Genomic DNA, 12,243 nt, shown 5'->3' with positions numbered 1-12,243 from the left:
CTAATAATTACTAGTCAACGTATCTAGCTTTCCAAATTAAGTTTATTCCATACTGAAAACTTCGAAGTAAGTCTACATCAGAATAATCAAGTCATGTATACCTTATTTTAAAATAGAAACAAAAAGAAACTTCAAAAAGTAGAGAAATGATAACCCCACCCAACTTTTTTTTTTCTTTTTTTTCTTTTTTTTTTTTTCTTTTTTCCTTTAATTTATTCAACGTAATGACTAGAAATTATGAAGGGCCTGCAGAATAAGAAAAATGAAGACCCGTTATAATTTTCTTAAAAGTCATTTAAATATCTAAAACTTGTTGTAGTAGCCAATAGTCTCCCTGCATAGAAAGTGGCTCTTTACCACAATGGTGGCAAAGATTTAAGACTTTGCATGACGGTGTGAATTCAAACTCCGTCTATGGCTACAAAACAAAACAAAAATTGTGTCCCTGCTTGGTCAAAAATTGACGGGAGAGATGAGAACACCACAAAAATTGTGGTACTTGGAAGCTATTATTCCGCCTGATCACAACACACCTTAAAACTGTCAACAATGTAATGTTGATTCTAACACAAGTTGAAACATACATCATCACACAAAGGCTATCCACATGAACAAGAAAAAGAATGCCTCTTGACTACCAAAATCACGATTACATTACGCCAATCATCGATCGACTCATTGTTCAACAGAATATAGTCATATACAACCATATTTCCAATACAACTACGTATATAGCTAACTAAATGACCAAGCCTCCGTGAATTGAATCCAACATATACATAACCCGACCGTAGACTTTATATAGACGGCTGAGTCGCACCTACTCACTCGTTCGTATCATATAATGCGATCATCCCTTTACTCTACCTTGAAAATGAGACAAGCACTTGCTATGTGGTTTTGTCCAAGTGGTAATTACCTCAGCTTTGAGTCGCTTCCCTTGCTTCGGAATGATGAGAGTGAGAAGAATGACCGTGGAGCTGTAACATAGAACCGTGACTATACCACTATCAGAAAGATTCAAGGGAAATGCCATAAACAATCGTAAGCGTGCAATCCTAAATGACACACAAAATTTGATAACCCATTCCAAATAGTGAACTGAAGCTGTCAATGATTAAACGATTTCTGAGTTCTTAAGAGCTTCAGGTTCATCTGCCAAAGCAGGGGCTACTACACCAGAAATTTGTTTCCTCAGTTGAGACAACAAAGTTCAGTGTACAACCGGAGATATACAGGGATGAACCTCGAACTGAGTAAACTAATTGTTGCCTTACTACCAAGAAAAGTAAAAGAAATGAGAAAATAAGTTCATAGAGAATCACCTTTCAACGAGCTTCCTGATAAATGATCCTCCCTCAGTTTAAAGTTCATTGGAGGTGCCGGGATAGAGGTTCGTAATGCTTGAACTGCATAGAGTAGTCAATTTGAAAATCAGCTCTACTTCTTTTCTAAAAGGATATAAATGAAATAAGAAAACTTATTTTAAAAGAAAACAATTCACCAAGTTTTGAAAAAAAAAAAAAAAACAGAAATCAAACAGGACAATTTGTTTGAATTGATGCCCCAAGATTTGCAAACTAGCTGTTTCATATGATTCTAAGGTTAATTTTTCAATCCAAACATTTTTAAACTGAAATGGTTATTGAAATTTTCAGTGGGCTTTCTGTTTAACCAGTACAATCCAGAGAAGGTCCATCCAATAACTACGCATACACGTGAAACACATATTATGTGTGCGTGTTTGCTGATCTGAAATAACACCCAAAATACCAGCTGGTCAAGAATACAAGAAACAGCCATATAGAAAGTTAGCTGGGCATGGAAGGGCAGTTGTTGGGTTGATTAAGGGTTCCTAGAGCTGTTGAAGGATCATTAGGAAACCATGGCAGCTTTCAGCCACTCTGGCTTTCTAAACCTAAGAAGAAAATGGTTGGGACCCAAATACTCCAGCATATAACAAGCTCTAAGTCGCAGGAGTTACATGAAGAGAACCTCAATTGGGAACATATAGGTTATATAAATGAAAATCATTGCAAGATATCCGTTAGTTACCCTGTTCATTGAACTCGCTTTCATTGAAGCTGTCATCAGGACCCTGCGTGAATCCCATTCTTGACTTCCTAAAATCTTCTGATAATCGGTTCGCAGAATCTCGTCCATCTTCTGGATCATCATCTCCTTCAGAAGTCGTAGCAGAGATCCAATCACTCGTATTATCTGTCCCACGACTTTTTCTTCCAAACTTCAATAACCGTTTAAATCCTTTTGTCGTATCCTTCCGTGACTGGTTTTGAGATGAATTGGTAGCAAGGATGGGTTTCTGAGCACTTCCCCATTTCTTTCTCATCCGAGCTGCATCAACATCTATTTGGGTAAGACCATGAGGATTCCACGAAGCAGGGCTCCCGATTGGGGAGTCTACAGAGGCATCAATATCTGAGGCCTCGTGAGGGTAAGAAAAGGGATGATGCATGTGCAAGTTCCATGACATGGGGCTTTCCCCAGGTGAGTCTGGTAGAGACCCCAAAGTGTGAAATGTTGAGGGCACAGCCACAGGCAACTCAGCCACTGAAGCAGGGTCCACTTGAGAAAGAGATCTTACGGAATCAACATTATCAGACCTTTCAGAATCCTGGCTCGATCTTGGTTTCCCATTATCCATATCCATATCAACACCATCTTCAACTGCCATATCCACATCAACACCATTTTCAAGCTCTTCCTCTTCTTCTTCTTCCTTGGCCGTGTCAACTGAATCTTCTCCCTCAACTTCTTCTTCATTTGTTAAAGTCTCAGAAGAAATGAACCCTTTCAGCTTGGAGAAACTAACTCCAGAACCCCCGCCTATGCCATTACCCTTCCTAAGAAATGGCTTCGACTCCACATATTTTGCAAACTTGTCAAGGGGATCCTGCTCAGTTTGCTCTTCATCAAATGGCAACAAGACAATCCCATCAGAGTTTAGAGAAGATAAGTTGTTCTGTTCTACAGGATTTGCGGAGCTTTTCCTCAAGCAATGAGAATGTCGTGGCTTCTCTTCCTTGGCCATTATCTCTTCATTAATGCTCCTGCTGCGGGAATAGCTTTTGACCTGTGAACGAGCAGGTATTTTGCTAACAGCTGGTTTGCTAACTCCAGAAGAGGGCTTTGTGTTTTCTTTCCTGAGATCAGTAAAGTTGGGAACTGACTGTGCTAGAGGATTTTCTAACTCTGGTCTTCGCCTCCCTGAACTAAGGTTGGAAACTTTGCCTGATGACCGTGGAGCTGGTGCAATTGGTGTCCAGGGGGTGGAAGAAGGCAAATTTCTATTGGCAAAAAGCTTTTTACTTTGAATGCTTCTAGAAGCACCGTCTCCTAAAGATGCCTCGTTAGAGAACCTATCTTCTCCGTACAATTTTTGGCCTGGAAATTCAGAGAGATCCTCATCCTTCTCCCAACGAATTGAATCTATTGGCTGTAGTCAAAACAGAAAACTATCATCCTAAGATACAAATACCAATCAGCAACAAAAATATCTTTAAAGATTTGGGCAGAAAAATGAAAATGGGGAAAATCCAACCTTCCAGTCATCAATTTTACAGCTAAATTCATGATCACTTAAACTGAAACAGTACCTGCTCCCACTTCATAGTAGATCGAAAATTGAATGATCTCAGTTTGTCAGCGCGCCTACGAGCACTAGATACTGAATCTTGTCTGTCTGCTGACCCTGAAAACTTGGCTTTTAACTCCGCCTTACTTTTCTCAAGGCTATCTTCCATGGCCTTCAACTTGGCTTCCTTCTCTTCTCTTTTAGAACCCCATTCTTCTCTCAGTTTAGCATCTCTTTTTTGCATGTACCTCTCATAGAATTTTCCTTTAGAATCAAGAGAGAAACCAGGCTCTGAAAAATTCTGCCTCAGAGTATCACCGTAATCTTGGATACCGGCTATCTTCATTGGTGGAGTGGTGTTGAAATTTGCCACTTCACCAGAACTACCCATTGGTTCCAACACTGTGTTAGCCGCAGAAAATTCTGCAGGAGCAATCTCCTCTGCTGCTGGTTTTCTGGTTTGTGAACGTACTGCCTGTTCCTTCTTTGCATCCATGGGTTTGCTTCTTCGAGCAGAACTAGACTGATCCCCAGGAATCCGAAGCTTGTGCTCTGCAAAAAGCTTTTCAAGCTCATTCGCCTTCATTTTGAGCTCATCATTGAGCTCTTGATTTCCCTTGGTCTGTCTTACTCTCTGAACCTGCTCAACTGGCGTTGTTGGTATTGCATCAAAGCTCTTTTGATTCATTGAAACTTTGTCACCTGTAAAATCCAACTTTCTTTCTTGACCACTATTGCTTTCATCTCTCCTTCCCTGTGGCTTCTTAATTTGTTCGCGACTGGCAGAAACCGGTTTCTGGAATCTCATTTTCTGAGCTCCAGAATCTTCCACTCTAATGTGTTGCTTATCAGATGATATGCGGTCAACTTTACCCACCTCCTCAATTTCTCCAGAAAAAGATCTAAACAGAGGCTGTGGAAGAAGTTGATCACCCTCAACAACTTTGAGCTGTGCTGAAGAAGCTTCTTCAAATTTTTGTCCAACACCACCCTCAAACTGCCCTGAGAAAGATCGGGAATGACCCTGGTAACCCCTAGGACGTAACTGAGTCATTGGCTGAACACTCGGTCTAGAATCCTCTACCCTATTCCCAAATCCACCACCAGAGATTGCACCCCCAACCAGGTTCTTCCCTCCAACAACCTCTGTCTGACCTGAAAAACCTTTGGACTGTGTCTCAGAACCTGATTGATCCTTAAACCCACCGCTTCTTTCTTCGCTACCTGAAGAAATCCCTTGATCACTTAACCCAACCTGCTCCGTTCTTCCACTAGAAGTCCTGGATTGACTCTGAGAACCCACCTGCTCCTTCTTCGCCTTTGAACCCACCTCCTCCTTTCCTACAACCACCCCAACGCGTGTCTGCCCCTCAGCTTCATCTTTCAGCTCAACATCAACTCTACCAGAAGCACTCCTTCCCTCAACCTTACAAAAATCTGTCGAGCCAGTTGACCCCTTCTGGTCCTTATCCTCGGTCACACCAGATATTGTACTTGTCACCGCCTTTGTCTGAGAAAATGAACGAGAAGCAGAGGAAGCGGACGATGGAGTGCACAAGGGGTTCTCTGTTTCTTTCTTCTCCCCGCTCAAATCAATGCTCATATCACTGGCACCACTCCATCTTCGTAACACGGCCTTCTCTGCAACAGCAGGCACCGACGACACGTCAGAGGAGAGCCTTTTGAGATCCCCAGGTTTGGGAGATGGCACGTCAGAGGATAGCCTTCTGAGCTCCCCAGGTTTGGCAACAACCGGCTTTCCACCACTGCCACCGCCGGAACTCTCCTTCTGTTTATTCTCAAAGAGGCTGATACGATCCTGGACGCTCAGCCGCCTCCCGGGTTGAATCACGCCCAAAGGAGTCGTTGACTCGGTCTGGGATTCATCCTTCTTCTCCACCTTGGCCTTGCCTTCCTCGTTGTCGTTCTCAGTTACGTTGTTACGTTGTTGTGTAGGGAAGTTGGCGTTGAGGGACTTGGGTTGTTGACACGTGGAGGGCTTTGATGGCTCGTCTAGTTGCTCCTGCCTATTTTGGGGTTGGTTGTTGGGCCCAGATATGTCTTCAGTGGGATCATCAATGGACATGTCAGACTCGCATGAGGATCTGACAGCCATGTCGTCCACACTTGGCTTCCATGGGGAGATCAGGTCGTATCTTCTTTGGCACAGTGAGATAAATTTGCTGCAAGCTTCGCTGCACAGATTTCATAAAATAAATAACTTATAATTATATAGAACAATGTATTTTTATATACAGATATAAAATTACAGAATTTAAATTATAATATTTTTATTTAGGTCAGAAGTACAAGGCAGTTGAGATTTAACAAAAATGGAAAAGACCATTGCACCTGCCATATTGTGACAGGCTGCTTTACTAGTTTCCTAAGTTCTATCAACCTTTTTTTTCCTTAATATGCGGGCCATTTCCCATTTGGCAACTACTATAACACATATGGGTTTAATAAGCATTTCAAAGTGGGCCCAAACGGCCCGCTTAATGTAGCTGGGCCCCACTCAATGTGCTTCACATGACCAACATACACAGAAAGAAACATAAGTCTTCGAAAGATTATTAAATGCAAATCAAGTTGGCACTAAAGAATTAAAAGTTGAACAAATAATAATAAATAAATAAAACAATTGTTCAACGAAAATCCTTGTCATACAATGAAAGATATGAAGGAATTTCCTATTCCACCAGCAATTTCCTGTCTTAATCATTTAAAAAGCCAGGTGGCATGCTTCAATCAGGCCACTCAGTTAAACCTTTTCCATTGAGGGTTGCTATTTTCAAGTTTCTTGAAACTCCCAAGGGTTGTGATAGCACATTGCTTTCAGAATAATGCTTCCGCTTATGATTGCGGAACCTGGATTTAACTATCGACATTGACAGAAGTTAGTCCTATGGTACTAGTGGAAAAAGTAGACTAAAAATCCCCACATTAGAAAATAAGAGAACGGTCATATACCATAAGGAACTTCACAGTCAAACCGTCTTATTCATTTTTAAGTTTCAAGACAACTTCCTACAGATTTATACTCCGGTTTTGCGTTTGTCACCAATTAAATCAGATGAACTCATCACTAGTACCAAGATGCAGCAACAGTTCACACCACAAAGGCGAGGTTTGATGACGCACACGTGCAGACATGGAGGTAAGAGCATATGCAGTGAGAGCATGCGCGCGCGCACACACAGAGGAAGAGATATGGAAGGGGAATGGGCAATTAAATAGGACCCTTTTTTTCACCTTCGGAGAGGGTGTGTTTGAGATAATAATTAGAACAAACTTGAGGAAGCAGCAAACAGAGAGGATTTCGAGAATCTTACTTTAAGCGATGGGCACCAAATTGATCTGCAAAGTGTTGTAGTTCATAGACTGTATCTGGGTTGAAACCAGCAGCAGATGCACGAGCACAAGCTGTGGTTAAATCCTGCCTAACTGCAACAAGTCGTACATCAATAGCCCTCAAAAGCTCCTTCCTGTTCAAATTGCATTGAGAGAATTAAAAATGAGACATCAGTTTTGGGAGGGGGAAGGGGGTGGGATGCTTTAAAATGAAAATGATATTAGATTATTTACTGCCATCGGTAATGATCATGGCAGAGCTATGGCGAACTGTTCAAATTAACATGTGCAATCAACTCCGGCCTTTATCTTTAACTGCTAATTTCACCCAGTAATTTGGGCTTTAATACAGATATTATGACTCTTTCCCTTTTAATTTTTGCCAAACAACAATTCAATATTTCGCATCGAATATACATTCCTAAACATCCCAAGCCACAATAACTTCATATAAAAGAGGTTCCATAAACACATCTCATGGTAATGACCAAATTGTTATCGCCACCAACAGATCAACGTCTTAAATAAACTACAACAAAAAATTATTCCCACTTCTGGTTTCGGAGTTCCAATACAAAGAAAAGTGCAAAATGAGGACAGCCTAATGAGTTCAAATATTCTCCTATTGCTGCAACTTCATTATAGTTCTTCCATAACTTAAACTCTGACCAAATTAATGAATACAAAATTTATTGCAATTTAAGGTAACATTAAGTAAATTATTAAAGAATTTAAAATTTAACAGAGCTTACTTTGTTGCATCTGCTGCTGCTGTGGTACCTGTTCCATCCCCACCTTAGCAAGTAATCCAAAAGTTAGGTCAGCATTGTGATAAAATTCAAGTTTTGATCAATATCCAGATTTGAATGAAACATAACTACTAAAAATAAAAGATTCAGATGTACAACGGCACAGGAAAAAAGATTTTAACATTCGGGGAAAATGAAACTAATCTTTTCGGCACTTCATTCATTACCAAGTTAATGAATTTAAATTGCAAAGTCAGATTAGCTGTACGTGACCATTGCGAAAAGTTATACAATAAAAATTATGATAACAGACTGAGTTCTTTAAACTGTTTCAGAAGATTATATTATCCCGTGTCTAATTGCTTAGTCATCTAAGTTCTGTCACATGGTAGAGGTACAATTACAGTTGTCGCAATGACACAGGGTTTTGAAAGAAATGTCTTCCTCTATACACATTCTAATTACATCTCAAATAAATTGTTCAGACAACCTATAAACATGCACCTCGCATTGCATTGATCACCCACTGTACCCGTGCTATCCATAAGCCAGGCATAATCTCATCTCACTTCCTGCTATGCCAGGCAAGCTAGGAAAGATCCTGCTGGGCCAAGTTTACAGCACTCACATCCTAAAATTCCTGGTACACCAGCAGACACCCAACCATTTTTCTTAATGAAAACAAACACCTAAGCATTTACGAGAAGAGCAAATACCATTTCCATCAGCAGATCTGTCTCTGCACTACCCAACTTCATGTTGGAAAATCTCTTCAACACAACAAAAATGATACTTCCTCACTGCATACCCCAATTTTTTAAGGATTACATGCCAACTTGCAGGAATGGGACATTGAAATTTCCTGGAGAGAAAGGAACATCAAATCCATCTTACCCATAACACTCCCCTATTTCGAGTTTGGAACTTGAGCCAGACCATGAGTGACACAGAATGAATGCAAGAACAAGATAGGGTGGTGGCAATCCTCAAAGCCAAAAGAGATAGAACACTGGAATTCACCATCGGGCTCTCTGAATTCATAACAAATAAATGGAAGAGATAACTATATGAATTTTATATAGAAGAATCTGATTACATAGGTTCCGATAGGCCCTATTTATAGTAAACTAGTAATCCTGATTAGGAAAAAAAATCAATAACGAACCCAGAATGGCATGGATGATTTGCTTATCTTGGTTCTGCTGACTTCGGACCTATTACCTAGTTCGTTAATCACAAATTCAAGGGCCACCATATTTGGTTTATCATTTTCCAATAAAAGTTGGATTTCATCACGCATGGCAAGGACATGCTAAAAGTCCATATCCCCACTGTCAAAGGGTGGGAACGCTAAGTCCATATCCCACGCTAAGAAAAAAGAATATTGTAATAGCATATAAACCCAAGGACATTAATTTCTTAGGAACCATGTAACAGAAATTAAGGAACACATAACTTACACAGCATCTTAATCCTTTAATGGCCCTGCTTCTCATAACAAGGCCATGCTGTACGAAAACAATAAAGAGTTCTGGCGAGGATAATATTACTAAAGATGTCAATTAATTCACTAATAAAATATAAAAGCAAGTTACTGCAACTACATTCAAGCTACTAACAAAGGTTCGAGGCAGACAGCAATGAGACATCAAAGCCTAAAAAAAGTGAGAGAACAAAAATAAAGGGTTTCTTTGGTTGGTTTCTGTTCAGTAAAGTTGTATTGAAGCATAAATCAGTGTCAGCTGCATTCCTTGGAATGAGGAGCAGAAAATTCCATGGTGTGATTATACGATGGAAAAAAAAAAGTTCAATGGTATGTGTATGTGTGTGTGCATTTCGGTTCCTTTTCCTATCTGGCTTGTAGAGGTTGTGGAAGACAGTGTATACGGATATGGATATAGAGCCTGATCTCGAAAATTATGAAGGCGTGATATATAAGAACTTGTCGCTCTCCCTTTATACATTTACTAATCTAAAGTACTTCTTTAATCTGACATATTCATAGCAAACAACACATCTGACCAAAATCATTTTCCATGAAAAAGAACCACAAACGAGATGGAAATCACATTCGGTGTAGTAGAAAATTTTTCATATATTTATGGCTTTAGACATTAGGCAGGAACTTCAAATAAAGTATGAAATAACATAGCATTTTTCTTAATGAACTTTCCTAGATGAAGAAACTAAGAAAAGCAAATGGTGAGACACTTCTGCATCATCAATCCTAAATTCTCTCCCGCTTCAACCACTTATAGAGATATATACACACACACATTGCTCAAAAAAATATAGAGACGCACACACATATATATATATATACACAGAGACAGTTATAACAAAGAAAGTTCAATAGAGTCAAAGTCCTCCAGTACTGAAGCAGATAAAATTAATTCCAACTTAGACAAGATGCCAGAAATTAAGTTTTGTTGCATTTAAACCAATTCAAGTTGAAGTACAATCAACAATGGAAAGTGATGTTAGTAGCAATGAACATACCTAATGCACCAGCATGTTGACCTCCCATCCCCTGATTTGGAAAAGTTTACAAGTTCAGTGAAAACAGAAAATGTTGTTTTGTTTAACATTACAGTTATGTAACAGATAAATGGCTATACCTGAGAGTATATTCTCCGTGCCGCCTCCAACTGGGACATCTCAGCATCAAATGTATTGACCAGTTCCAGCACCTCAGGCGTGCTAACGAACCGCACAAACCTGTTAACAATATCGGCTAATCAAGTTAAAGAAGCCTAAAGTATTACATATAAAAGGCCAACATGCTTTAAATAACTTTAAAAAAATCCCGTTAGGAACCCAAATAACCTTTCAAGCGTTCCTTTTGTGAACCATGCCTCATCATATTTATGTTTGTCAACCTCAAGTTTAATCGACGGAACTGCAAGTGCAACCTGCTCTTCTACAACTTTTAAATGAGTCACAAATGGCTTGACTGAACCAGACGCAAGCTTCTCAGTGTTCCCATCACTATAAACAAACAATTCACATCTGCCAAAAAAAAAAAGGAAAAAAAAAGAAATTGAACAATAATAATCTAAGTGGAATTATTAAAAGGCCATGAAAACATAAAGAGTCTATAAACGTGTGACACTCACCGTGAGTGCTTTGGTGACAATTGGAATACTGCATAATCAAGAGGAGTATCAGATTTCATTTTCCCCTTCACTCTAGTTCCTTTATCTCAAATGACCCTTCATATAACAGATGTAATTTTCAAGCCCCAATGGCCCAAGATCCTCACAGTTCTGATTAATTCATTCACAATGCATAATCTGAACCAAAAGATGAACATGAAAGTTTTAGAAACTAACTACATCAGTTCTTGCAAGTCAGCATTATTGACTTGACAATGAAACTTCTAATAATAGAATCAACTATGAGAACTCCACAGTTCACTGATCCGCATTCATAATCAACACGGGCTATTCCATACAAGGATATGCTCAAAGAAAGAAAGCACAACCCCAGTAGCTAAAACCTGCTACTTTTAGACCAAAACACTTACCAATTATACACTACCAGATCTCAGTCCAGAAACTCTTGCCAAAAGCAAAATGCACCTAAAGTCTACCTCTTCGCACCAAATAGGGAAACCCCAAAACTTCAAATACAGAATCCAAACACTTCCCAGATCTGATTTCGGCAAATACCAAATTCAAATGCAAAACCATGATACAAAAATGCCCAATTGACCCACAAAAACAAATTCAAATGCGAAACCAAAACCGACGCAGCCCCATACAGATAAACCGACTTACCCACATTTAAATGCAGCTCAAAAGTGCATGCAATAAATGCACAATCCGAACCAATCGCACCCAAAATTTACACCCAAATGGGAAACGATCGTCCGAACAAGAAGCTTACCCGAGCAAGCTCAATCTCTAGGGAGATCTCAATTGCCGCAATCGGATCCTCTGATTTGCTCAAGCCGGTGCCCACATTTCACTGCCTCTCTCTCTCTCTCTCTCTCTACAAGTTTATATGCGTCCTACTCCTTCTGGGTCACTGGGATTAGCTTTTCTTTTTTCAAATCTTCCAATTGGGTTTTTCGATTTCAAACTAATATGTGGGCTTTTGAGAAAACCCTAATAAGCAGCAATGAAAATATGGTTTTTGCTTTTACTCATTCCTCTCAAATGTGCCTTTTCTTTGCCCCCCTTTTCTTTTTTCTTTTCCAATAGCTTTGCTTTGCGTTTGCTCTCTCTCTACACTCTCACCTGTTTGAAAATACACAGTAGAAAGAGAGGGAGGAGAGAGAGTGTGCGTGTCTTTGTTTGGAGCCTCAGACAAAGTATTGGTTTTGTAAATTTGTCAAAAAAATAGAAAAATAATGTTGACTAGGATTAAAAGACAGAGACTCGTTGGTGGTGCTGATGCAAAATTTACCGAAATGGACTTGACTGTGGTTTGACTCCAAATTACCGCGTTTGCCATTCTTTTATATATTTTAAAGAAAATTGTGGCAATAATTCTTCAATTTTAATTCAATTAGAATAGTATTCTTTCAATTTTAATTCAATT

At 39.5% G+C, this 12,243-nt stretch overlaps 1 protein-coding gene across 2 annotated transcripts; it reads right to left on the bottom strand.

Annotated features, from left to right (window-relative positions):
* Positions 1-475: 475 nt before the first annotated feature.
* On the bottom strand, positions 476-11,975 carry LOC137707994 (uncharacterized). 2 transcript variants are annotated; one of them, XM_068446954.1, is made up of 11 exons: positions 11,478-11,975; positions 10,815-10,991; positions 10,525-10,707; positions 10,317-10,416; positions 10,198-10,228; positions 7,702-7,744; positions 6,931-7,083; positions 3,618-5,790; positions 2,056-3,457; positions 1,326-1,409; positions 476-980 (listed from the first exon to the last, which is right to left on the bottom strand). In XM_068446954.1, exons 2-11 carry the CDS (start codon positions 10,871-10,873, stop codon positions 916-918), a joined length of 4,293 nt encoding a protein of 1,430 aa, XP_068303055.1. In that variant the 5' UTR covers positions 10,874-10,991; positions 11,478-11,975; the 3' UTR covers positions 476-915. The 2 variants fall into 2 exon arrangements, with proteins under 2 accessions (XP_068303055.1, XP_068303054.1); XM_068446953.1 differs by having other exon boundaries at positions 11,587-11,975.
* Positions 11,976-12,243: the final 268 nt, after the last annotated feature.

Source organism: Pyrus communis, chromosome 11 (assembly GCF_963583255.1).
Source record: "Pyrus communis chromosome 11, drPyrComm1.1, whole genome shotgun sequence".
Lineage (NCBI taxonomy): Eukaryota > Viridiplantae > Streptophyta > Magnoliopsida > Rosales > Rosaceae > Pyrus > Pyrus communis.
Note: the sequence above shows the minus strand (reverse complement) of the source record. Positions and strands in the feature narration are given on the sequence as shown.